At 49.8% G+C, this 27,624-nt stretch overlaps 1 protein-coding gene and 1 long non-coding RNA gene across 2 annotated transcripts in view; both read left to right on the top strand.

Moving 5' to 3' along the window:
• The window catches only part of LOC126942911 (uncharacterized), a 600,821-nt gene that overhangs the window by 278,712 nt on the left and 294,485 nt on the right, over positions 1 to 27,624 (top strand). The gene's annotated exons all lie outside the window — the stretch shown is intronic.
• On the top strand, positions 237 to 26,685 carry NFILZ (NFIL3 like basic leucine zipper). Its single transcript, XM_050770654.1, has 3 exons — positions 237 to 286; positions 20,121 to 20,177; positions 22,326 to 26,685. Exons 1-3 carry the CDS (start codon positions 242 to 244, stop codon positions 23,208 to 23,210), a joined length of 987 nt encoding a protein of 328 aa, XP_050626611.1. The 5' UTR covers positions 237 to 241; the 3' UTR covers positions 23,211 to 26,685.

Genomic DNA, 27,624 nt, shown 5'->3' with positions numbered 1-27,624 from the left:
TTGCTGGGCTCCCGGGGGCTGGACAAGCAGGTCCCCCTCCCCCTGTACCCTCCTGGTGGGGCTGTTTGCTCTCCAGTGATGTGTCTGAGTCTGGGGCAGCCCACAGCACCTGCTCCCTTGGCAGACACAGGTGTGGGGACACCCCTGGAGGGAAAGCCACAAGCTGCAGGCTGGGGGCCTGGGTGTCACCTTTACGGAAGCGCCGGTGACTACCTTCACCGCGGGAGGTTCCACACGGCTGATGAGGCTCACGTGGGACTCACCGGGGAGACAGCGTCCAGAGCAGGTGAGGACGGCATGCAGGTGGATGACCAGCTGGGCTGGCCCATTCAGGGGGCTGGAAGATACTCAGGGACCCCGCACCCAACCGCCGCCCCCTGCCTATCTCAGGCCCTCTCTCTGACTCTGTCTCCCCATCTCTGTCTCCTCCACCCTCTCAACTCTGTCCTTTCTCTCCGGCGCTGCCTCTCTCTGGGTCTTGTTCGCTGTCTCGGAGCTCTCCCTGCTCTGTGTCTTTCTCTCTCTGCGTCTCCCCATGTCTCTGTAGCTCTGGCCCTCTCTCTCCCTGGGTCTCTGGTTCAGGGGGGTCTCCGTCTCTGTCTGAATCTCTGTCTCTCTCTCTGTGTCTTTGCCAGTCCCTGTCTCTGCTGCCCCATCCAAGCCCTGCTCTCAGGGTGGGGAGAACAGGTTCTACCCTCTCTGAGGTTCTCCTCTCGCTCATCGGCTTCCTCTGACCCGGTCCCTAAGGGGGAGCACCAGGCACTGCCCAGGAAGGAGGAGGGAGCACCAGGCTGCAGACCCCCATGCGGCCTCCATCCGAGAAGGCCCTCCTGAGTTGCCTTCTCCCCACAGCCCACCTTCTGCACAAAGCCAGTGTTCTCCCTGCAGCCCACCTTCTCCCCACAGCCCGCCTTCTGCAGCCCACCTGCTCCTGCAGCCCACCTCCTCCCTGAAGCCCACCTCCTCCCTGAAGTCCACTTTCTCCCACAGCCCACCTCCTCCCTGAAGCCGACCTCCTCCCTGAAGTCCACTTTCTCCCACAGCTCACCTCCTCCCTGAAGCCCACCTCCTCCCTGAAGCCCACCTCCTCCCTGAAGCCCACCTCCTCCCTGAAGTCCACTTTCTCCCTGAAGCCCACCTTCTTCCACAGCTCACCTCCTCCCTGAAGCCCACCTCCTCCCTGAAGCCCACCTTCTCCCTGAAGCCCACCTCCTCCCTGAAGCCCACCTTCTCCCTGAAGCCCACCTCCTCCCTGAAGCCCACCTTCTCCCTGAGGCCCACCTCCTCCCTGAAGCCCACCTCCTCCCTGAAGCCCACCTCCTCCCTGAAGCCCACCTTCTCTCTGAAACCCACCTCCTTCCACAGCACACCTTCTCTCTGAAGCCCGCCTTCTCCTGCAGCCCATCTTCTCTCTGAAGCTCCCCTTCTCCCTGCTTGTTTTCCTACCTGGCTCCAACCTCTTGTCCTGCCTTTTTACTTCTACGGGTGCAGCCCCCGCCCCTGGCCCTGCTCCCCACACAGCACAGCTGCTGCCGCCCAGTGTTTCCCTGCTGCGCCCAGGCCTGTGCTGGGTGAAAGGAAGAGCATGGCCTCCTCGCACCTCTGCAAAGCAGCTAATCCTGGGCCCCTATGGGTGGCGACACCTGTGCGTGTGTAGGGGGAACGAAGGCGGGTCTGGAGGTCTCCAAAGATGATGCCTGGTGGTCCACGGAGGGTCCGGCTCTCGTGCGGCTGTAGGGGTGGTTATTCTTGGGATCTGCTGTAGGGGAGGTGGGGGGTCCAGCTGGGCTCTGTGAATCTGGTGGTTAGGTGGGTCCAGTCGCCGTGCTGAGGGTCTTTGTCCTGGGGGTTGTCCGTGGTTGGCGTTTGACTATTGAGGGGATCCAGTTGTTGTAAAAATTGGGGGTGCAGCATTCTGGGGGCTCTGCTGTTGAAAGGAGTCTCGTTCCTGTGCCTGTCTGGGGTGGTTTTGTGGAGGGGGCGGTTTTTGGCCCGGTGGGAGGTCTAAATCTGTGGAGACTGGCGATTGCTTATTTATTTATTTATTTATTTATTTATTTATTTATTTTCGGGACGGAGTCTCACTCTGTCCCCAGGCTGGAGTGCAGTGGTGCGATCTTGGCTCCCTGTAACCTCCGACTCCCTGGTTCAAGCGATTCTCCTGCCTCAGCCTCAAGAGTAGCAGGGACTACAGTCACGCGCCACTGCACCCAGCTCATATATTTTTTTTTTTTTGTATTTTTAGTAGAGACGGGGTTTCATCATGTTGGCCAGGATGGTCTTGATCTCCTGACCTCGTGATCCACCCGTCTCGGCCTCCCCAAAGTACTGGGATTACAATGTGAGCCACTGCGCCAGCCTGGCGATTGCTTTTGTCTGCAGGGGGTCGTTGGTGACTCTGGCTGCTGCGGGGTCCTGTTGCTTTAAGGTTGATGGTTATGGGAGCGTGACTGCTGTAAATTACAGTTGCTAAGGGGTTGCGAATATTTGTTGCAGGCAAGTTAGGGACACAGACCTCCAGCTGTTGTCCGCTGGAGCCTGATTGCTGTGTGTGGGATTGTAGTTAGTGGGTGAGTGACAGTCCTCTCTCCCTGTAAATCTCTCTCCATCTCTGTCCCTCCACACCGTGCTTTCATTCAAAGATTTGTTGAGGAATCATTGAAATAATTACCATGAGGCCAGCGTCTGACTGCACCAGGTTTCTGGGGGGGCTCTCAGCCCTGCTCAGAGGGGCAGAGGAGGCAGGACACCCCTCATTTTCCCCACCACCTGTGATCGGCCCTGGGGGTGGGAATCACTGGTTCACATGAGCCTAAAGAACTACATGTTTGGGTCTCAGAGACCACACCCCATTCCGACGTTGTTCCCCAAACTTCCAGGCTGAGGCTGAGGGGCTGGGTGGGTTTGGCAGGACTGGGGGTATTGGGTGAGTGTAGCGATTCTCCCTGGTGAGGGAGGAGAACAGAGACGGTTACAGGCATTGGAAGAGAGGACCAGCCATGCAGATATCTGGCGGGAGCATTCCAGGTGGAGGGCACAGCCAGTGTGTGCAAAGGCCCTGAGGCAGGGCAGTGCCTGGTATGTTGGAGGAAGAGCGAGGAGGCCTGCGTGCCTGAAACAGAATGATCGAGAGGTAGCAGGGTGATTTGGTGTTACAACCACCACTTCCGAGCCAGGAGCTCCTGGTCCCAAGCCTATTTGGGGTGCACCTCTTCCTAACAGGCTCAGCTATGGGCACTTCCCCTACAGCAGGGGTTCTCCACCACGCCCTATTGTCATTTGGGTCCAGGCAGTCTTTTGTCTTGGGGGGCTGTGTTGTGCATTGTGGGATATTTAACAGCAGCCCTGGTCTCTACCCACCAGGTACCCGTAGCACCTCCCAGGTTGGGATAACAAAAAATATCTCCAGACATTGACAAATTTCCCCTGGGTTTAGAACCATTGTCCTAAAGTTGGAAGTGGGGCGGGGAGTGGGAGGATGCCTGGCGGGACTGGGGTGGGATCTGCACAGGACAAGTGAGGATTTCTGGTGTGATCTTAAGTGAACAAGCTTCATTCTCCTCATCTATCAAATCGGAATCTGGGGTGATGAGAGGATTCAATTCATTCATTCAATCAACAAGTATTTATCAAGCACCTACTATATGCCAGTGAGGATACACCACGAAGAAGAAAGACAGGCAGTGGCATCATGAAAGAAAGAGAGATGTTAGTTGCTGGGCGTAGTGGCTCATGCCTGTACTCCCAGCTATTCAGGAGGCTGAGGTGGGAGGATTGTTTGAGCCCAGGAGGTCGAGGCTGCAGTGAGCTATGATTGCACCACTGCACTCCAGCCTGGGTGACAGAGCAAGACCCTCTCTCTAAAAAAGTTTAAAGCCCAGGTGTGGTGCCTCATGCCTGTAATCCAAGCACTTTGGGAGGCCAAGGTGGGTGGATCACCTGAGGTCAGGAGTTCAAGACCAGCCTGGCCAACGTGGTAAAACCCTGTCTCTATTAAAGATACAAAAAATTAGCTGGGCGTGGTGGTGTGCACCTGTGATCCCAGCTACTTGGGAGGCTGAGGCAGGAGAATCACTTCATCTGAGAAGGCGGAGATGGCGGTGAGCCGAGATCGCGCCACTGCACTCCAGCCTGGCTGACAGAGTAAGACTCCTTCTGAAAAAAAAAAAAAAAAAGTAAAAAATTTTTTTTAAAGGAAAGAGACATGAATCAAATAATTACACAAATACCTGTAAAATCACAACAATACTAAATGCTGAGAAGCAGAAGCACCTGCAGTCAGAAGCAGAGGCACCTGACAGTCTGGTAGGTTGGAGAGGGCTTCCCAGAGAATTGGTGATCAGAGGAGGGGGATAAGGGAACTAACTAGGGGAAGGGAGGAAGAGTGTTGCAGGCGCTGGGGCTGCAGGTGCTGAGGCCCTGTGGTGACTCGGAATGGCGGGAAGGCCAGTGTGGCTGGAGTAGGGCCGGGATACGCTCCCTCTGGATCTCCCAGGCCCTGTAGGTGGGGGAAGGGAGTGCAGTCTTGATCTGTTAAAGGTTTGAAGCAGGAAAGTGGCATAATCTGATTTGCATGGTGAAAAGATCCTTCCAGCAGATAGTGTCTGTGAAGTGCTTAGCTTAGGCAGTGTGAGGGACTCAGAAAGGACTTGGATGACGCCAGCGGGTATTTTGGGGACCCAGAGGGGTCACAGGCTCCAGTTCGTGCCCTCTGAGTCCCCAGGGATGAAGCTCTGGCCTGTTTCCAGGAGCCCATGGCATATTCCAGGCTTGGGAAGAATGTCCCTGTTTTCAGCATAGTTTCAGAGATGGGGGAGGGACGGCCACCTCTAGGGTGGCGGGGGGAGGGCTCCAAGGGCCGGAAGACACTTCTTTCAGTGAACTCCCGGGCCCATTTCACAGAAGGGCGACTGAGGCCCTGGGGCCTCATGAGCCCCCAGTCCTGACCTACAATACCGGCCACTGCCCCGTAGGAGGTCCCAGAGGAGCTGCGTCTTGGCATCGAAGGCCGCTTTTGGGACCTGCTCACAGTTCAGGCCACATCTCAGGCTTGGCAGGGTAGGCTCTGGGCTCCAGCTGCTCAGGCAGCAAACCCAGCTGTGTGACCCTGGGCAAGTTGGTGCACCTCTCTGGGCCTCCAGGGAAAAAAGAGATGTGGGGCCTCCCAGGGGTGTTGTGAGAATTAAACAACATTGTCTACACTCATTCAACAAACAGTTATTAAGCACCTACTGTGTGTCAGGTGCTGTTCTGGGCACTGGGGACATAGACGGGGAACGGTCTCTGTTCTCGGGGGCTGGTGTTGGGCAGAGACATACACCAAGCAAATACACCATCGCTAATGATAAAGTAAGGAAGTTCATCATGTCTCAGATGACAGGATTTTCCTTGCTTTTCAAGGCTAAGTAGTATTGAATTGCATATACATATCACATTTCCTTCCCTCCCTCCCTCCCTCCCTCCCTCCCTCCCTCCTTCCTTCCTTCCTTCCTTCCTTCCTTCCTTCCTTCCTTCCTTCCTTCCTTCCTTCCTTCCTTCCTTCCTTCCTTCTTTCCTTCCTTCCTTCCTTTCCTTCCTTCCCTCCCTCCCTCCGTTTTTTTTTGTTTTGTTTTGTTTTGTTTTTGAGATGGAGTTTCACTCTTGTTGCCCAGGCTGGAGTTCAATGCTGCAATCTTGGCTCACTGCAACCTCCACCTCCTGGGTTCAAGCGATTCTCTTGCCTCAGCCTCCCTAGTAGCTGGGATCACAGGTGCCCCCCACCTGTAATTACAGGCGCCCGCCACCATGCCTGGTTAGTTTTTTTTGTATTTTTAGCAGAGACAGGGTTTCACCATATTGGCCAGGCTGGTCTTGATCTCTTGACCTCAGGTTACCCGCCCTCCTCAGCCTCCCAAAGTGCTGGGATTACAGGCGTGAGCCACCGCACCTGCCCTCCTTCCTTCTTCCCTCCCTCCTTTCTTGCTTTCTTTCCCTCCCTTTCCCTTTCCCTTCCCTTCCCTTCTTCCTCCCTCCCTCCCTTCCCTTCCCCCCTCCCTCCCTCCCCTCCCCCAACTCCCTCCTTCCTTCCTCCCTCCCTCCCTCCTTCCGTCCTGTCCTTCCTTCCCTCCCTCCCTCCCTTCTTTCTTCCTTTTTCCATTCCCTTCTCTCTCTCTCTCTCTCTCTTTTTTTTTTTCTTTCTTCCTTTGTTTTGCTCTGTCACCCAGGCTGCAGTGCAGTGGTGCAATCATATAGCTCACTGCAGCCTTGACTTCCTGGGTTCAAGCAATCCTCCCACCTCAGCCTCCCAAGTAGTTGGAACTACAGGCATGCACCACCATGCCTGGCTAGATTTTGTATTTTTTGTAGAGATGGGTTTCGCCCAGGCTTATACCACATTTTCTTTATCACTTCATCCATCCATGGTCACTTAAGTTGCTTCCATATCTGTGCTATTGTGAATAGTACCCGGAGTGCTGGTACCTCTTCATGCTGATTTCAATAAGTGTATGAGATGATGGGTTTGTTAATGAGCCTGGTTTAATCATTCCACACGGTACACATACATCAAAGCCTCACATCGTACTGCTACAAATATCTGAAATTATTATTTGTGAATAAAAATTAAGAAACCAGGGCACAGTGGCTCAAGCCTGTAATCCCAACACTTCAGGAGGCCGAGGAGGGTGGATCATTTGAGGTCAGGAGTTCGAGACCAGCCTGGCCGACATGGTGAAACCTTGTCTCTACTAAAAATACAAAAATTAACCGGGCATGGTAGTGTGTGTCTGTAATCCCAGCTACCTTGGAGGCTGAGGCAGGAGAATCACTTGAACCCAGAGGTTGCAGTGAGCAGAGATTGCACCACTGTACTCCAGCCTGGGCGACAGAGTGAAATTCTGTCTCAAAAAACAAACAAACAAAAGATACAGTAAAATAGGCCAGGCGAGATGGCTCACACCTGTAATCCCAGTGCTTTGGGAAACTGAGGCAGGAGGATCCACTGAGGCCAGGAATTGGAGAGCAGCCTGGGCAACATAGCAAGACCCAGTCTCCACAAAACAAAAATTAAAAAAACTGGCCAGGTGTGGTGGCACATGCCTGTAGTCCCGGCTACTTGGAAGGCTGAGACGGGAGGATTGCTTGAACACAGGAGGTTGAGGCTGCAATGAGCCATGATTGCATCACTACACTCAGGCCTGGGTGACAGAGCAAGACCCTGTCTCAAAAAAAAAAAAAAAAGGTGAAAAAATAAAGGAGGGGAGTGAAAGTGTCTGGAATAAGCAGAATGAGGAGAGAAAGTGAGTGTGTGTGTGTGAGTGTGTGAGTGTATAAGTGTGTGACTGTGTGAATGTGTGGGTGGCTGTTTAGCTTGGGGGTCGGGGAGGCCTTGCTGAGGAGGTGACATTGGAGGAGAAAGACCTAAAGGAGGTGAGGGAGGAGCTATGTGAGTGTCTGGGGAACAGCATTCCTGGCACAGGGAACAGCCTGTGCAAAGGCCCTGAGGCAGGACTGCAATGGGCTGTTGGAGGAACAGGGAGGCGGCCCATGTGACTGGAGTGGAGTGAGTGAGTATGGGAGGGGAGGTTGCAGTTGTCCAGTTGCGTGAGGAGGAGAGTCCAAGAGAGGTGGCAGGTGGAAGGATCTTAGATGAAATTTTCCTTTTCTTTCTTTTATTTTATTTTATTTTTTTTTTGAGACGGAGTCTCGCTCTGTCGCCCAGGCTGGAGTGCAGTGGCCAGATCTCAGCTCACTGCAAGCTCCGCCTCCCGGGTTCCCGCCATTCTCCTGCCTCAGCCTCCCGAGTAGCTGGGACCACAGGCGCCGCCACCTCGCCCGGCTAATTTTTTGTGTTTTTAGTAGAGACGGGGTTTCGCCGTGTTAGCCAGGATGGTCTCGATCTCCTGACCTTGTGATCCGCCCGTCTCGGCCTCCCAAAGTGCTGGGATTACAGGCTTGAGCCACCGCGCCCGGCCTTTTTTTTTTTTTTTTGAGATGGAGTCTCGCTCTGTTGCCAGACTAGTGTGCAGTGGCATGATCTTGGCTTGCTGCAACCTCTGCCTCCCGGGTTCAAGCAATTCTCCTGCCTCAGCTTCCTGAGTAGCTGGGATTACAGGCGCCTGCCACCACGCCCAGCTAATTTTTGTATTTTTAGTAGAGATGGGGTTTCACTGTGTTGGCCAGGCTGGTCTTGAATTCCCGACCTCATGATCTGTCTGCCTCCCAACGTGCTGGGATTACAGGCGTGAGCCACGGCGCCTGGCCTAAATTTATTTTTTTCTTTCTTTCTTTCTTTCTTTCTTTCTTTCTTTCTTTCTTTCTTTCTTTCTTTCTTTCTTTCTTTCTTTCTTTCTTTCTTTCTTTCTTTCTTTCTTTCTTTCTTTCTTTCTTTCTTTTCTTTTCTTTCTTTCTTTTTCTCTCTTTCTTTCTTTCTTTCTTTTTTTCTCTCTCTCTTTCCCTTCCTTCCTTCCTTCCTTCCTTCCTTCCTTCCTTCCTTCCTTCCTTCCTTCCTTCCTTTCTTCCTTTCTCTCTCTCTCTCTCTCTCGATCTCTCTCTCTCTCTCTCGATCTCTCGCTCTCTCTCTCTCTCTTTCTTTCTTTCGTTTTTTGAGACAGGGTCTCACTTTGTTGCCAGGGCTGGAGTGCAGTGGTGAGATTATAGCTCACTGCAACTTTGACCTCCTGGGCTCAAGCAATCCTCTCGTCTCAGCCTCCCAAGTAGCTGGGACTACAGGCATGTGTCACCATGCCTGGCTTTTTTTTTTTTTTTTTTTTGAGATGAGGTCTTGCTATGTTGCTCAGGCTGGTCTTCAACTCCTGGCCCTAAGTGATCCTCTAGTCTTGGCCTTCCAAAGTGCTGGGATTACAAGCATGATCCACTGTGCCTGGCCTCTATGACAATTTTTGAAGGTGAAGCCAGTAGTTTCCTGACTTGGGCTCAGATTTGGGGGTGAGAGAAAAAGAGGAGCAGAGGACAAAAGTAGGGGTTTGGGCCTGAGCACTTGCAGGGCTGGTGGCGGTGGGGGATAGAACTGCCATGAACTGAGATGGGGAAGGTGGAGGGGGAGCTGGTGGTGGGGAACATCACTCGCTGCGTTTTGGCCACGTTGAGTATTTGATGCTCGCGGGAGCTAGGAGGTAAATGTCCCACGAGTGCTGAGTTTGGGGCGAAGCCAGCCAAGAGTCACGATCTCGTGGGCTCAGCATAGAATTAAGGTGTGCCGTGTGTGTGTGTGTGTGTGTGTGTGTGTGTGTGTGTGGTGTGTGTGTGTGTGTGTGGGGGGTACTTGGTGGCTTGAGTGGGGTCCAGCCACCTGCTCTGGGGAATGTAGGGACTCAGGTGCCTGGAAGAGAGACCCTCCTGGCTGGAGTTTTAATGGGAACTGGGGCTTGGCCTGGAATGGACGCGGGGTGCCTCTGAGCTTCCTTCCTTTGGCGCTGTGTGGTGACCGGGGCCAGTGCCCTGCAGAGAGGAAAAGGCAGAACCTGAGGACCCCGTTGGGCCAGAGGCTGAGGGCTCCAAGCCCGAGATGAATTTCGCTGGGAGTGAGTTTCAGGAATTGAATTTCCACTGCACGGCACCCATTGCATGACACAGTCCTGACGTCACATCGGACCCCGTGAGCCCTGGGGAGCCTCCATTGGAGCTTGGGTGTCCGAGAACTGAATATCTGTTATGTTGGTGAACAACGTATGTACCGGATTACCTGTTCAGCCTTTGCCGCAAACCTGTGCCCATTTGACAGTTGAAAGAACTGAGGCTCAGGAAAGAGAAGTGGAGTCACTTGTCCAAGTGTGTCGTTGGCAGAGCAGGGACTGGGTCCTTGGCCTCACTGGCTCTGGACACCCCTGCCCACCCCCACTTCCTGCCCATCAGCCTGGCATGCGGGACCCTAGATGGGCTTGTGGGCTGGGCCCAGGAGATACCAACGGCTTCCGGCCTCTTCCCCTGAGGCTCAGGAGGGGCCAGGGGAGGGGGAGGGCGGGCCACGGGTCCCAGCGTGCCTTGCATTTTCCCCTTGAAAACTGAGTTCCCACAGAAGCGTCTCGGTTTTAGAGATCGGTTTCGCTGGGGGCTTTTATGAGGCAGGGGCTCCATCAGATTGAGAGTGCAGGGCCCCGAGGTTCCACCGGGCTCCCTGAACCCCATGAAAATATGGCCCTTCCGAGAAACCTGGGCTGGGCTGCCCAGGGCCGTGGGAACAGCCTCTGTGGGTCCCTGGTTCTCCTTGGGCAGACTTTTGAGTCAGAGGAAAGCCAGCTTCGGGAGGAAAGCAACTCCTTCATCTCAGGCCCCCCGAGTCTGGGGCAGGAGGGGTGGAGAAGGCAGAGAGCTGGACCTGGAGAAGTAGTCTCCCTGCTTGCACACCTCCTGTGACGGGCAGCTCATTACCTATCAAGGCAACCTTGCTTAGTGAGCTGGAATTCCTACAAAATCCTTTCAGATGCTGGTTCAAAACTGCGCCTTCATCCCCCTCTCTGTGGTCCTTACTTCGCTTTCTGGACCACATACAGCACACCCCCTTCTGGAAATATCTCACACCTCTTATATTTATTCGACTGTCTGTTCAGGAGATCTGTGGACACAGGGCCAGACCCAGAGAGATTGCTGCAGCAATGGTGGAATCTCACTGGGTCCTGGGAACCTAGGAGGCGCTTCTGGCCTATCTGAGAGGAATCAATCTGGTGGGCTTCCTGAAGGAGGTAGCATCTAAGCTGTGTCTTAAAGGACAAATACGATTTGGCTTAGGGAAGAGGTGAGGGAATAATGCTTCAGGCAGAAGAAACATTATGTGGAGGTGAGGGACCATTCTTTCATGTAGTAAAAAGTGGTCTACGTGGCTGGAGTGGTGTGTTTGAGGAGGGCTAAGGGGGTACTAAGGTCAGAAAAGGAATAGAGAAAAGCCTGGAGCAGTGACCCAGGTAGGAGAAAAATAATACCCTCATTCTTCAAACAAGGTATGAGTCCAAATTTGTTTTGTATTTCTTAAACTTTTTTTTTTTGAGAGATGGGGTCTTGCTATGTTGCCCAGCCTGGTCTCCAACTCCTGGTTTCAAGTGATCCTCTCACCTCAGCCTCCCAAAGTGCTGGAATTACAGGCATGAGCCTTCATGCCTGGCTCATTTCACATTTCTCAATTACTTTGCCAGGAAGCAATGTATACTTTCTGGGTACACAAGGGCCCATCTTACTGCATCCTTGCTAGCATTAGGTTTTATCATTTAAAAAAAAATCTTTGCCAATTTTGGCAGGAAAAATTGGTATCTCATGTAAATGAGAACAAATGAGTATTTCCCTGTAAGCGACATGCCTAAACAATTTCTCCAGATGTGCGTTGGTCTCGCAGATGCTACATTTTGCCTGAGTGTTAAGAAATCTTACACCCACTGGAGAGTTTGCAGTCATTTTTAGCTCCTCTCTTAGAGCAAAAGAAAAGCTTGTGGGCTACCCTCTGGCCACATGGGTGGGGAATTTGTGAGGCAACCTCCTACCTTCTCCTTTGATTCATCTTTTCTTTTTCTCACCTTTTTTTTTTTTTGTCCTTTCAAAGTTTTAAACTTCTCTCTCCTCTGTTGGCCTCTGAGTCTCCTAGTAACTGTAGCTTCATCTTCATCTGGGGTGTCTTCGGGCTTGAAAAAAAGGGTGGGCAAACCACAGGAAGACTCCCCAAGTCTTCATAGGAGACTATGCTGATATGTTGAGTATCTTAATCTTATTATTATTGTTGAGACAGGGTGTCACTCCTAGCATCCAGGCGGGAGCGCAGTGGTGCCGTCACAGCTCATTGCAACCTTGACCTCCTGGGTTCAAGCAACCTCCTGCTTCATTATTTTTTATTTTTTATTTTTTGTAGAGACAAGGTCTCACTATGTTGCAGAGGCTGGTCTTGAACTCCTAGGCTCAAGCGATCCACCTGTCTCAGCCTCCCAAAGTGCTGAGATGTCAGGTGTGTGCCACCGTGCCCAGCCTATGCCAGGTATCTTATATCTTATAGACACAGCTTTCCATTTTAATTCTCACGACATCTGCATATGATGATAACCTTGAACCCATTTTATAGATGAGGAGCTGAGGCTTAGAGAGGTTAAGTCACTAAGTTAGTATCCCATGGCCAATATTGGCTGTTTCTCTTAGTTTCACTCAATCAACTACTATTTTGACATTAAGATATTATTATATTCTAATTTAGGAGGAGAGGGTAGGCCATTTCTCTCTCTCTTTCTGTCGATCTCTCTCTCTTTTTTTTTGAGACAGAGTCTCACTCTATTGCCCAGGCTGGAGTGCAGTGGTGTGATCACAGTTCACTGCAGCCTCGACCTCCCCAGGCTCGGGTGATCCTCCCACCTCAGCTTCCCAAGTAGCTGGGACCAGAGGCCCACACCACCATGCCCGGCTAATTTTTGAAAACTTTCTTTCTTTTTTTTCTTTTTTGTAGAGAGAGGGTTTCGTCACATTGCCCAGGCTGGTCTCGGACTCTAAGTTCAAGTGATCCTCCCGCCTTGGCCTCCCAAAGTGTTGGCATTACAGGTGTGAGCCACCGCGCTTGGCTGTTGGCCATTTCTCTCTACCTACTGTCCAACCCTGCCTTGTCGGGGGATGGAAGCCCCATTCCTCATCAGGGAGGGACTGTGGAGTCCAGCTCAGCACCAGCCTTACAATGCACGGAAAGAAAAGAAAACAGGAAAGAGGGAGGGGAAACCACAAACAGCCCTTAGAGAGCCACAAGTGGCCCCAGGGCTCAGTTCCTGAGTTAGACCTCAGTTCTGGGCTGCTAAATTCTGAGCTCCAAGTTCTAGTTCCATCTCTGCCACTAAAACCCCATATGATCTTGAGAAATTCTTTACCAGCTTTGGGTCTCAGTTTTTCCATTTACAAGTCGACCCATCTCTTGGATTTTCTAGGAACTGCAGTCATCCCTTGATATCTGGGGGGGATTCGTTCTGGAGTCTCCCTTGGATATTAAAATCCGTGGATGCTCAAGTTTCTGATCTAACATGGTGTAATATTTGCATATAACCTATGCATATCCTCCCAAATATTTATTTATTTATTTATATTTTTATTTATTTATGTATATTTTTATTTTTTGGGATGGGGTCTCGCTCTATTGCTCAGGCTGGAGTGCAGTGGTACGATCTTGGCTCACTGCAACCTCCGCCTCTTGGGTTCAAGTGATTCTTCTGCCTCAGCCTCCCAAGTAGCTGGGATTACAGGTGTCCACCACCACACCCGGCTAATTTTTGTATTTTTAGTACAGATGAGGTTTCGCCATGTTGGCCAGGCTAGTCTCGAACACCTGACCTCAAGTGATCTGCCCACCTTGGCCTCCCAAAGTACTGGGATTATAGGCGTGAGCCACGGTGTTCCACCCTCCCATATACTTTAAATCATCTCTAGATTACTTATGATAACTAGTACAGTGCAAATGCTCTGTAAATAGTTGTTATACTATATGTGTATTTTTTATTTTATTTTTATGTATGTATGTATGTATTTATTTTTTGAGACAGAGTCTTGCTCTGTCACCCAGGCTGGAGTGCAGTGGCATGATCTCGACTTATTGCAGCCTCCACCTCCCAGGCTCAAGTGATTCTCATGCTTCAGCCTCTCCAGTAGCTGGGATTACAGGCATGTGCCACCACACCCAGTTAATTTTTGTATTTTTAGTAGAGACAGGGTTTTACCATGTTGGCTAGACTGGTCTCCAGCTCCTGGCCTCAAGTGATCTACCTGCCTTGGCCTCCCAAAGTGCTGGGATTATAGGCCTGAGCGACTGTGCCCAGCATATATATATAAAATTTTAAATTTGCATTATTTTTATTGTTGTTTTGTTATTTTTTTCAAATACTGTATTTTCAATCTGCAGTTGGTTGAATCCATGGATATGGAACTTGAGGATACAGAGGAATGATGGTATACTTTTCACATCTGAGCTCTAACTGGTTCTTTTTATATCTACCTGTTTTTGTTTCATAACCTCCTGTTCTTGTTTGACAGTTGTCATTCCTTCCTTTATCTTTTTTTTTTTTTTTTTTTTTTTTTTTTTTTTTTTTTGAGACGGAGTCTCGCTCTGTCGCCCAGGCTGGAGTGCAGTGGCCGGATCTCAGCTCACTGCAAGCTCCGCCTCCCGGGTTCACGCCATTCTCCTGCCTCAGCCTCCCGAGTAGCTGGGACTACAGGCGCCCGCCACCTCGCCCGGCTAGTTTTTTTGTATTTTGTAGTAGAGACGGGGTTTCACCGTGTTAGCCAGGATGGTCTCGATCTCCTGACCTCGTGATCCGCCCGTCTCGGCCTCCCAAAGTGCTGGGATTACAGGCTTGAGCCACCGCGCCCGGCCCCTTTATCTTTCTGAGTCACCTAACATATTCATTGTATAGCTCTTTCAAGATTAAGCTGATATTTTCTATTTCCTCAGATGCAATCAAGATGTAATATCTTCTAGTTGGGGTTTGTGGGAATTTCATGAAGTGGCCACAGATTCATTATCTTCTTCAGGTTATTTCTCCCTGCTCTGGGACTTCTGCAAGTGTATGCTTTTGAGCTTATATATTAGGGGACTCTGCACTTCCATGCCTGGGAGACTTTTATCCTTGTCATTGGGCACCTCTGCTTTGGTCTCTGGTTCAAGTTAGCATTTTCCCACCATTTCTCAGTGTCTGGGAGGAATGGGGAGGTTTTGGTGAGTATTTGGTCTTGAATGGAGGGTCATTTTGCCATCTGTAAACAGATACAGTTGTGTTGGGTAATGTCTGAAGGTTCTCAGAGATATTTTCAACACAGATAGTACAGAGTGTGGCAGGAGAAATCCAGTGAGAGAGGATTCTTTTTCTTTTTCTTTTTTTTTTAAGATGGAGTCTCATTCTGTCACCCAGACTGGAGTGCAGGGGTGCCATCTCGGCTCACTACAACCTCCATCTCCAGGCTCAAGTGATTCTGCCTCAGCCTCCCGAGTAGCTGGGACTACAGGCATGCACTACTGTGTCCGGCTAATTTTTGTATTTTTTAGTAGAGACAGGGTTTCGCCACGTTGGCGAGGCTGGTGTCGAACTCCCCACTTCAGGTGATCTGCCCACCTCAGCCTCCCAAAGTGCTGGGAGTACAAGCATGAACCACCACGCCTGGCCAAAAGTGGATTCTAACAACAACAAATGAAAAATAGCTATGTGGGTTATTTATTATCATCAGGTACCAGCTCTTAACACAGCTTACCTTATCTATTCCTTATACAACCAATGAGAGAGGTACTACTATTATTCCCCTTTTGCAGATGAGACATTGGAAGCTCATAGAGGTGACCCAACTTGCCCAGGCACACTTAGCTAGGCGGGGGGAATTTGAACCCAGTTAAAGCAGGTGTTCTTAATCCTGCCTACTCCATTGCATCCTGACAGCATGGATGCTAATCTCAGCCTTGCCGTATTGTTAACTGTGTAGTTTCTTGACCCTTTTGTTCCTCTGTGGAAACCAACGTCTACCCTTCAGAGGTGCTATGCATACTCAAAACTGTGCCCTCACTGAAACAAGTGAAAGCATCTGGGGACGTTTAACCTGGTACATTAGGAAAGGTTTGGGTACTGGATCCCGTTTTACCTGGATTCTGGCTGTATGACCTCAGGCAGGTCACTTGACCTCTCGGAGCTTTGCTTTCCTCATCTGTCAAATCAGGACGATAGCTATGCTTTACTTTCCTCTCTGGGTAGTGGTGAGCGAAAAGTGAGATGTTGCGTGTACCTGGCATACAGTAGGTGCTCAATGCACAAGAACTGTTTTCCCTGGAGGAGAGCAGGCTGGTGTGGGAATAGGGAAATGTCAGTGTCAATTCCTCAAACCCCCAAAGGGTTCTAGGGTCCAGAGGAAGGGGAGATTCTCCACGGACATAAGGGAAGAATGAATTCTAGCAGGGATGGGTCCAGCAAAGGTGGCTTCTAGCTCTACTCCAGGAAAACTTTTTGGACCACGAGAGCTCACCTAGTCTGACAGGTGACTTTTTTTTTCTTTTTCTTTTTCTTTTTTTTTTGAGACAGAGTCTCGCTCTGTCACCCAGGCTGGAGTGCAGTGGCCGGATCTCGGCTCACTGCAAGCTCCGCCTCCCGGGTTTACGCCATTCTCCTGCCTCAGCCTCCCGAGTAGCTGGGACTACAGGCGCCCGCCACCTCGCCCGGCTAGTTTTTTTTATTTTTTAGTAGAGACGGGGTTTCACCGTGTTTGCCAGGATGGTCTCGATCTCCTGACCTCGTGATCCGCCCGTCTCGGCCTCCCAAAGTGCTGGGATTACAGGCTTGAGCCACCGCGCCGGGCCTCTTTTTTTTTTTTTTTTTGAGACAGGGTCTGACTCTGATGCCCAGGCTGGAGTGCAGTGGTACATCACAGGTCACTGCAGCCTTGACTTCCTGAGCTCAGGTGATTCTTCCACTTAAGCCTCCTGGGTAGCTGGGACTACAGGTAGAAACCACCACACCTGGCTAATTTTTGTATTTTTTGTAGAGACATGGTTTCGCCATGTTGCCCAGGCTGGTCTTGAACTCCTAGGCTCAAATGATCCACCTACCTTGGCCTCCCAAAGTGTTGGGATTGTGGGTGTGAGCCATTGCACCTGGCCCCATATTTTTTAAAATAAACCATTAAACATATGAATATTTTGGGAATGAACCAATAAATGCATGAATAGTTGAATAAATTAAAGAATGAGTGAAATGTGAGTGAGTGAATGAATGAATGAGCAGATGAAATAATACTCAAAAGGCAGGGGCCATGAGAGTGGAATACAGAGTCTGATTGGATCCTCTCTTTCCCAAAGGAGTGGGTGCCGGAGACCTTCTAGGAGTTCTTGCTGGTTTGGGTGACTATAGAATCCCACAAGACTTTTACTGTATATTTTCTGAGCCCAGTCAAGATTTTCAGACATGGCCAGGCGCAGTGGCTCACGCCTGTAATTTCAGCACTTTGGGAGGCTGAGGCAGGCGGATCACCTGAGGTCAGGAGTTTGAGACCAGCCTGGCCAACATGGAAAAACCCCGTCTCTACTAAAAATACAAAAATTAGCCAGGCGTGGTGGCGAGTGCCTGCAATCCCAGATACTTGGGAGGCTGAGGCAGGAGAATGGCTTGAACCTGGTAGGCGGAGGTTGCAGTGAGCTGAGATTGCACCACTGCACTCCAGCCTGTGTGACAGAGCGAGACTCCGTCTCAAAAAAAAAAAAAAAAAGATTTCCAGACATGGGAACCTCTTGTACACATGAACAGGCCACATGGTGTGGCAGAACATTCTCTCTAGTGACTTTAGAGGGGGATGAGCTCCCTGTTACAGAAGAGGACCAAGTAGAGCTTTGATTGTCACTGGTCAAGGCAGCTGCGGAGGCTGCTGGGCTGGGTGGGACTGGCCTGCCATGGGGCCGTCTCTGAGGCAGACCCTTTTCCTGTTTCTTCATCCCCCTCCGGCCACTTTGCAAGGAGTGCTGCCTGTCTTGCCACCCTACGTTAGCACTTCCTCTGCGACCACAGGAAGGCCCAGCCCAGCTCTTACTGTGTTTTCTCTAAATAAACTCGGGCAGCAGAACTATCAGCTGCCTCATCTCCCTCTGGGTTCCTGTGGAGGTGTAGGGGGCGGTGGTTAGGGGGGTTCAGGCCAAGCCACAGACAGGAGGGACTCAGACCACAGTGATAACAAATTTTCCTTTATCTCAGTCGTGTGGCCTGAGAGCTGACTGCTCAGAGTTACTCTGGCCTGTCCTTTCTTTATGTGACTACCAGCGCACACTCACTTCTCTTCCTTGGGCATTGCCGATTCTGGTGTGGCTCTTGGGGACCCCTGGGCTGTGTTCCTCTTCCTTTCCAGCCCAGCTGTGGTCATCTCAGGACTTGCCTACCACTTCTGTCTTCTCTCCTAGAGCCAAGGTGGTACTTTCTAGATGCTGGCCTCAGAGCTCTGTGATGTGCTGTACACCTCTACACAGATGTTCATCAATTCCTGGGCTCTGGTCAACATCCCTTGAAGTTGGAATGGTTGTTGGGACACCCTCTGATGCCCCCCACCAAGACAGGGCCAGGAAGGTGGCAGGGGAATTCTGTGGCTAGTGGGGGACCCCGAGTGAGGGCTTGTCTGGGGCTCAGGTGAGCTGTCTGGGCAGTGGAAGACCCAGGCCCAGCCCTTTGTGGGGAGAGAGGACCCACACTGTCATAGGTTCTACCCTTTGAGTAGTCCTTCCTCTGCTCATTCATTCATTTACCCACACTTCACTCAATTTTAATTTATTCAAATATCCATGCACTTATTAGTTCATTCCAAAAAAATTCATGCATTTATCAGTTCATTCAAAAAACTCCCTGCATGTATTAGTTCAGGCCAAAAAAATCCATGCATTTATTAGTTCATTCAAAAATATTCATGCATTTATTCGTTCATTCCAAAAATATTTATGCATTGAATAGTTTATTCCAAAAAATATTCATATATTTATTAGTTTATTCCGATAAATGCTCATGCAGGGCTTTCCTTCTTCATTCCTGATCCTGCGCTGGAGGTGGAGGTGAATTGAGGAACATGTGAGCACTGTTTTCAGGAGTCTAAGATGCTTATACTTTCATAAGCACACCCCAGAGGCTTTTAAGCAGAGGATAAATGGAATTTTAAAAAGGCGCCTCTGGGCTCATGGTGGGTTTGCGGGGGACAAGGATGGAGGCTGGTGGGGGTCCAGGTGGGACAGAAAATGCTCGGGCTGGGACCAGGGCTGTCGGGAGTGGAGAGAGGGGTAGATGCAACAGTGGAGGATGCATTAGTGGGAGGTGGCATGAATGGGGCCAGGGGGGAAGGATTTGAGGGGTGTCAGTGGCAGCTTTGGGGCCAGGGTTGGTGGTGGTACTCACGATGCTGGGAGAAGAATGCTGCTTACTTTTGGAATCTCTGACTGTCCCTGGGCCAGCCACTTGACCCTTCCTGAGCCTCAGCTGCATGGTCTGTAAGTGGGGGTGATATGCTCCTGATAGGGGTATGGTAGCCCTAGGTGTCTGTAAGGGCTCAGGGAACTTGGACACCTGAGCAGGGTTATGTTATTAGCCTGGCTGCTGGGAACAAAGCTCGGAGACAGCTGCAGGAAATTGCAAACCCAGGGTGTCCCACCTGGCACTTGTGGACCAGAGTCCACCTAATTGCAGCTGCTTCCCCAGCCCATGTGATGTGGGCAGGTGTGGAGCTGCCTACCACTACAGCAAGTGGCAACAGGTGGAGAGATGGCCCAGATGTCTTTCGGCTTCAGAGTGGGTCCTGGGCTTGGGTGTTGGAGTCTCCCCAGTGACTAGGATTTCTCAGAGGAGTACCCGGGCATGGGCCCTGGAGTCCCTCCTGTGACTTGGGGTCCTGGGCATGAGTGCTGGAGACCTTCCAGTAACTAGGAGTTCTTGTTGACTTGGGCGACTGCAGAACCCCACAAGGCATTGATTGACTGATTGATTGAGACAGAGTCTTACTCTGTCGCCCAGGCTGGAGTGCAGTGGCGCGATCTCGGCTTACTGCAACTTCCGCCTCCTGGATTCAAGTGATTCTCCTGTTTCAGCCTCCTGAGTAGCTGGGACTACAGGCATGTGCCACCATGCCTGGCTCATTTTTTGTATGTTTAGTAGAGACAGGGTTTCACCGTGTTAGCCAGGATGGTCTCGCTCTCCTGACCTTGTGATCCACCTGCCTTGGCCTCCCAAAGTGCAGGGATTACAGTCATGAGCCACCGTGCTTGGCCTTATTTTTTATTCTCCAAGCCCAACCAAGATTTCCAGACATAGCGGCCTCCTGAGCACATGGGCAGGTCACATGGTGTGACAGAACAGACTCACACATTAGACAGATTTGAGTTTAAAACCTAGTCCTGCCACTGACTTACTGTGTGATGTGAGCAGATGAAAGAGCTTCTCTAGACATATTTTCTTCTTTATTATAATTTCACTCGACCTTTCCATGAGACTGGGAGATTTGTGAAGGCTGGGAGGCAGTTTGATTTTCTTCTTTTGTCTACCTTACAACCTGGCACAGTGAATGAATGAATAAATATGGACCTCAAATTGTTTTGTGAAGTATAATAAGCATTTCTTGGGCAAATAAATTTGAAAGCCTCTAAGTCAAACAAAACTAAACTTTTTTTTTTTTTTTTTTTGCAGGACTTCTCAGAGCCTTCAATGTACTTTGTGATTCTCCTAACCTACCTAAGGAATAAGGTATGCAATATTTCTCAAACATTTTTGCATTCTCTTTTTGAGGGCACGCCATCATTGGCACTGGGGTTCCTAGGAACATACTTTGGGAAATGTGCACTTAGGATCATTATCAGAGTTCCTAGGAATGTTGCTATTTGGCTGGTTGTATATTCCTTTATCCTCTGTCAAACATGACCTGAATTATGTCACATAACCATGTAGCCACAGAAGCTAAGGCCAAGGGCTGTTAATGAAGAATAAAAGACTAAATTAGAATGTTGGGGAAGAAGAATCTATACTCCCAATTTAGGAAAGTTATTACAATTTATCTGAAAACTCAACACTGAGTTTCTGCTGGAGCAAACAGAAAAATGTGGTGTGTTTTCATGGTTTCTTGGGTGGGAGTTCAGCAAGGGGGTTAAATGCTCTCCAGCTGTGAACAAGGTTGTTTTCATTCATGTGTTCATTCGTGAATTCATTAATTCATTCAACAAGTGTTTATTTACCACCTACTATTTACAAGCACAAGGCGAGGTACCAGGGATACAACAGTAGACAAAAAAAGACATACACGTGCCCTTATGGAGATGACAGTCATCGGTTTTCAGAACAAAGATGATCTATTTTCAGCCCTCAGTGTCCCTTCTTTCCTGAAGTTTGTCCTGAATTTTTAGACAGAATCCTTCCACCTTGCTGTGGTTTTTCTCTGCACCTGTTTTGTATACGAATCACAGAAGGTGATGACATCCCCCAGGTGGTTGGAGTCTTTGTGTTAGAGTCTTCATGAAAACCAATGTGAGAAACTAGGCTGAGGCAAAGGAGCTACATAAGGAGTCCCATCCTTGCTATATCTCTGGGACACTGGGCATCTTTTCTGGGCTCCACCCTAGGAGTTGGGAATCTAATACCTTTGACTTTTTTCTCTGCCCTCAATTACCAACACTCTAATTCTTCAACACTAGGCACATGGGAATTGCATTTTGTTTTCATACCTGGGCAACAAAGTGAGACCATGTCCCTACAGAAAATTTAAAAATAGCTGAGCATAATGGCATATACCTGTAGTCCCAGCTACTTGGGAAGCTGAGGCATGATGATTGCCTGAGCCCAACAGTTCAAGGCTGCAGTGAACTATGATCCCATCACTGCACTCCAGCTTGGGTGACAGAGTGAGACCTTGCCTCTAAAAGAATTGCTTTTTTGTTGGTTGGATGAATGAATGGACCTATGGATGAATATACAGATGAATGAATGGATTTGTAGAAGAGCGACTGACACACAGGAGGGATATTTGGATGAATGAAAGAATGGAGGAATAGACAGGTGGATGGTTGAGACCAATGAATGAATATATGGATGAAAAGATACCTAGTGAAGGCACAATATGATTTTAAAAAATGAATCTATCAGTGAATCAATGGACGTTTGGATGGATGGGTGGATGAGTAAGTGGTAGATGTGATGGAGAGTTGCACAATGAGATGGGGAGATGGGTTTGAGTGAATGGATGGTGAGTGAGTGAATGAATAGGTAAATGGATAGATGGTGAGTTGGGTAGAGGGATGGACAAATGGACAGTTGAGTGAATGGGTGAGTGATTGGATTATCCGATGAATGGGTGGGTAGTTGGATGGATGGATGGGCAGGTAAAAAATGCTGGCCACAAATTGAAGCGATCTTGGGGTATAATCTGGGCACAGTTTAGGTGAATAGCAGCTTATTTTTTGATCTCGACTTGGCTCTGTTTACCTCCATGGATACATAGTCTCTATTTCTAGGTTCAGTCATCCTTCTGTCTCCCTCTGGGTTTCCAAGAATCTTGCCTTGGAACTCCAGCTGAACTGAGCCCTGGGCTTGTCTACTGACCTTCTCAACGGTAAGGAGAAAACCCCGGAAGAGCATGTGTTCTTCTGAGGGTACAGGGTTGAACCAGCTCTTCATGATGACTGTGGTCTGCTCTTAAGCCTTTCTAGCGGTTTCTTGTTTTGTGGCCTCACCCAATCTTCCTTGGGCATCAAACCAATGCAGATCAAACCTTGGTCTCCAGCTCAGTTCCAACTCCACCTGTCCCTTCCGTGGGTGATGGTGGAGAAACAGGATAAATTAGAGAAAGGGGTCATCCAGGTCCACCTCCTGCCTTTACTCCAAGATCTCTTTCCTCTTTCCCAGGTTCTCCAAGCAGCCATGGATGTGGGTTTCTTGGGCCTGTCAGATGTGTCTCAGAGTCATAGCAAGACCTTGTGGGGGGCTCGGGGCAGGGGCCCCACCATACGTCGCCAGCGGGAGTTCATGCCAGAAGAGAAGAAGGACACAGTTTACTGGGAGAAGCGGAGAAAGAACAATGAGGCAGCCAAGAGATCCAGGGAAAAGCGACGTCTCAATGATGCAGCCATTGAGGGCAGGTTGGCTGCACTGATGGAGGAGAATGCCCTGCTCAGGGGTGAGCTGAAGGCGCTCAAGCTTCGCTTTGGCCTCCTGCCCCTGACTGGTGGGCCCCGGGCCTTGCCCCTGCAGGCCCTGCTATGGGAAGCCCCCTGGACTGGGGACCCCCGGCCTGGGGCTGAAGCACTGTCATCCTTGTCTGGCTCTCACAATTGCCTTTTAAGGCCATGTTCCCTGGATGCTGGGATTCCAGGATGTCAGGGCTGCCTGCTGGCCCCCAGATGGACTGGCTTGGCCACTTCTCCTAGGTCCCCCCAAGAGTCTGCACCTCCTACCCTCAACAGAATTGACATGGCCTTGCAGACTGGCCTCCCACCTGCCCTCTTCAGCTGTCACCTCTTGGATGGGCATGTAGGGTCCAGACCAGAGCTCAGACCCTGCTGGGGGCTGTGGTCACCAATGCCCTCTGGATGCCGGGCTTCAGGGCCATCAGATGTGTTGCTGACGTCCACTGCTGATCCCATGGGTCTGTCTCCTGGGGTGACTTGCCCTGTCCCAGGAAACAGTCATGAGGGTCTGGGTCAGCCCTCTCTGCCCCACAAACTGCGCATCAAATCCCGAGCCTCAGGCAGGGTACCTTGTGGCTGGGAGGGTGGTCAGGCCCCCCTCTGAGGGCTTCCTCTGGGAAGGGCTAGGCTTGCAAGGGAGTGTTTGGGGGCTGACTATAGGTTGGTCTGAGGGATGAGTAGCTTGGTCTTGATCAGCAATCTGGGAAGGCCTGTAGGAAGTAGGGGCGCCCTGGCTTGGAGGGTCCACTTCACAGCTTCCATACCAGGCCTCCTAGGGGAGGAGAGTGGGAGCCCATCTTGGATTCTACTATGGCTCTTGCCTTGCCCTAACATCTATGCTTTGGGTTGTCACTTTTCCCTTTCTTCCTCCTTTCCATTTATCCATTCTTCCCTGTATCCATCCATCCATTCATTCATTCATCCTCATTTATTCATCCATTCATTCATTCATCAATCCTCATCCATCCATCCATTAGTCCCTCCATCCTTATCCATCCATCCATCCATCCACCCATCTATTCATCCATCCATCAATCCATCCATCCATTCCTTCCATCTATCTATTCATTAGTTTATCCATCCTCACCCATCTATCCATTCATCTATCCATCCTTCCATCCATTCATCCACTTGTCCATCCATCCATCCATCCATCCATCCATCCGTCCATCCATCCATTCATCTATCCATCCTCCATTTATCCATGCATCTATTCTCATTCATCCATGCATTGGTTCTTCCTTCTTCCTTCTTTCTATCTATCCATCCATCCTCACCCATCCCTCCATCCATCCATCTATCCATCCATCCATCCATCCATCCATTCATTCATCCACCCATGCACCTGTCTATGCATGCATCATCCATCCATCCTCATCCACTCATCCACCTATCCTCACCTATCCATCCATCCACCCATTCTTTCTTGCTTCCATCCATTTTTCCATCCATCCACCTATCCATTCATCCATTCATACATCCATTTATTCTTCTATCTATCCATCCATCCATCCATCCATCCATCCATCCCCATTCATCTATCCATCCTGTCTTCCTTCCTTGCATCCACTCATCCTCATCCATTCACCCATCCGTCTATCCATCCTCACCCATTCATCTACACATCCTTCCTTTCATCCATCCATCCATCTACTCACCCACCCATCCATCCTTTCATTCATTTATTCATTTAGTCACTCATTTATGTGCTAACTTGTTTATTCATTCATTCTCTTACTCATTAATTTACTTATAATTCACTTGTCCCCTCACCGACACACTCATATCTTTGGACCTTCCTTTTATGCCCAGTTAGTGACAAGTGAGAAGACACTTTTCTGGCCTTGGGTTTCCTGTCCTGGGGTGGGGATGGGGGTTTGGGAAGAAACATACTGAAGACCAGACCGAAGGAGGAGGTAATATCTAAGGTGTCTGAATCCCCCTTCTTGGTGTCCCCTGGGGGGCTTGCTTACCACCCAGTTTGAGGGTCAGACATATTGGCTTCCTCTGTGTCTTGGATCAGGGCCTCGAGCTGCTGGAACAGAAGCAACTGTGTGGGGGTGTCAGTATCCTCTCTCTCCCTGGCTGCCCCCTGGCCCCTGAGAACCAGGTATATACACTCCCACCCAGGTGGAAGGGGTCATTCTGCAGGGAAGGTCTTCCAGGGACCTGGAGCCCAAGGATTTATCAAAACTCCCTCCTCAGTTTCTCACTCAGCCCCTCTCCCATTATTATTATTGTTATTACCTCAGGGATTTTGTTAGATTCTGGATGAAAATACTCAAACTCCAATCATGGGGAGAGCTCATGGGATGAGGCGCTCATCTGGACTGGTACTGTCACTGAGAACAAGATACCCCTGGCCAACTGGATCATTTGGACTCAGGTGCATTCCCTGCCCCCATCAGATGTGGGGGCTGGGCTAGTTCTTGGCTACTCCAAGTTTATCACAGCCACAAATGTGTGCAGGGTGAGGACATACAAAGTGCCTCTCTCTCACTAGTATAACAGGTGGGCAGTATCACCGAACAGGCCAAGAGCTCCCCTGTGACTGGGCCTCCCTAAGATCCTGCACATCACAGCTAGGCCCTCCTCTACCTGCTCAGCCTTTGGTTCTGGTCCAGGGCAGGGATTGGGCAAGACCAGCCCTCCTCCTTCCCTCCATGCCTGACCTTCCAGCAGCTGGCTTTGCTCATGTCACTGAGCCTCCCTTACACATCTATAAATGTTTACCTATAAATAAGCCCATTCCCCAGAAATATATTAAATAAGAGGCAGTAAATATATTGTCTGGCATAGGGGCTTCTCTGGAAACTGGACTGTTTTATCTTCATAAATAATGTGAATTCTGGCGGGCAAGGTGGCTCATGCCTGTAATCCCAGCATTTTGGGAGGTCAAGGCAGATGGATCACTTGAGGTCAGGAGTATGAGACCAGCCTGGGCAACATGACGAAACCCTGTCTCTAGTAAAAATACAAAAATTAGCCAGGCATGGTAGCGAGCGCCTGTAATCTCAGCTACTTGGGAGGCTGAGGCATGAAAATCACTTGAACCTGGGAAGTGGAGGCTGCAGTGAGCTGAGATCGCACCACTGCGGTCCAGCCTGGGCGACAGAGTGAAACTCCATCTCAAAAATAAAATAAAATAAAATAAAGAATGTAACTAATCCTGTTTCTCTTTTTGCTTTGTCCACCAAGGAGCTCAGGGCCGAACTTGTGGCTCAGTTATAACAGCATTTTCATTCATTCATTCATTCATTTTTTACTCATTTGCTCATTTAGCAAATTTTCTTGATCATAAGCTTCTCATTGTTTCATTTTTTTCAAGGCATGTTTTGTTGTAAAAAGTCTGAAAATCATATGCAGCCAAGTTGGCAATCTTTTCTTTTGTGGTTTGTACATTTTTGTCATGTTTAAGACAACTTCCATGTCTCAAGGTCATAAAGATAGTCTCCTATCTTTATGTTCCAGGCACTGGGGAAAGAGAAGTGAACACAATAGATGTGATTCCTGGCTCTATGGTACTGATAACCCAGGGAGGGAGATAGATTAAGAAGTAAGAAAAGTATATAGTAGGACCAATGATGATAGATGTCATGGAGAAAAAAGAAAGGCTTGGGAAAGGAAGGTGTGGGTATATTGTAATAATTGAAATAGGGAGATTAGGATTGAAATAGGAGGATCTTAACCTTGCTGAGAAAGTGACATTTGAACAAAGACTTGAGAGAGATGAAGTGGGGAGTCATGCATGTATCAGAGGAAGAGCATTTCCTAGTCAGAAAAAACAGCCTGTGCAAAGGCCCTGAGGTGGGATCATGCCTAGTGTTTTGAGGAAGATTGAGGAGGCCCATGTGGCTAGAGTGGAGTGAGTAAGGAGGAGAGAGGGAGGAGGTGAGGGTGGGGAAGTGATGGAAGCAGGTTGTGGAGGGCTTTGTGGGCCAAGGTGAGGACTTTGGCTCCCTTTATGAGTGATATGGGCATGATGGGGACGTTTCCGAGTATATTTCTGTTGTAATTCTCCCCTTACGTCCATCCTGTGGTGTGTAAGGCTGAGTGAAAATAAACCCACCACATAAGTGTAGGAGAGCTGGCTCGTTGTCTGGGGTGGGGATAGGTGGCAACTGACCACAGTGTTGCTGTGACTCATGTCCCCCTAAACGGCCACATGCTCCCTGCCCTCAGAGCCAGGGTGCTCATCCCATCCCTGCTTCTAAATTTCTCTGACATATGAGGGGCAGGGCAGGTAAAGCTGCTCTATGAGGCGGAATCACGGAAGAAAAACACAGATGGTTCTTTTTTTTTCTTTATGAAGCTGTCTTCCACTAAATAATTATTTCTGACAAGTGTGGGAGAAAGGGGAATCAGATGCATGTGGGGGATGCTGGAAAGGCAAAAGGATGGCTGAGGTGGGAGGCAAGTCAGTGAGGAAGTGGCCAGGACTAGTCCTCGAGGCACTGTATGGTAGGTAAAGAGCCCAGGCAAATAGGAAGAGATGGAGATCAGTTGGAGATGAACTGGTGAATCTGGGGAGGAAGGCCAGGGAGTGGAAAGGAAGTAAAGGCTTCAACTTGCCCTGCAAATACCATGACTCCTGAGGGTCTGTCACCTATGACAAGTGGACTCATTTCTTGACTGCCTAGTCTGGGCCAGTGGTTGTGGTGGTGACTTATCCTAGATTTGTTTGACCCTCTGAAAAAGGCTTCATTATTATGATCTCCATTAACAGATGGGGAAACTGTGACTCAGAGCAGTTATGTACCTTGCCTAATATTACTTAGTTGGTGACTGGGCTATTTTCCGCCTCATCACTGCACCAGGGTCATTGGCTAACTTTCTGTTCCTTGAGGTTCTTTCCTGCCTCAGGTCTTTGCATTTGCTGTTCCCTCTGCCTGGAATTTTTCCCTTAGTCTTTAAATGACTGTCTTTTTTCCATCTTCAGGTCTCAGTTCCAGTGCCACCTCCTCAGAAAGGTCCTCCCTGTACACTCAGTCTAAATAAGAACTCCAGTTACTTGTGTT

The sequence above is a fragment of the Macaca thibetana genome, chromosome 19 (genome assembly GCF_024542745.1).
Source record: "Macaca thibetana thibetana isolate TM-01 chromosome 19, ASM2454274v1, whole genome shotgun sequence".
Classification (NCBI taxonomy): domain Eukaryota; kingdom Metazoa; phylum Chordata; class Mammalia; order Primates; family Cercopithecidae; genus Macaca; species Macaca thibetana.
The sequence above is the reverse complement of the archived record's forward strand: the minus strand, read 5'-3'. Positions and strand labels throughout refer to the sequence as shown.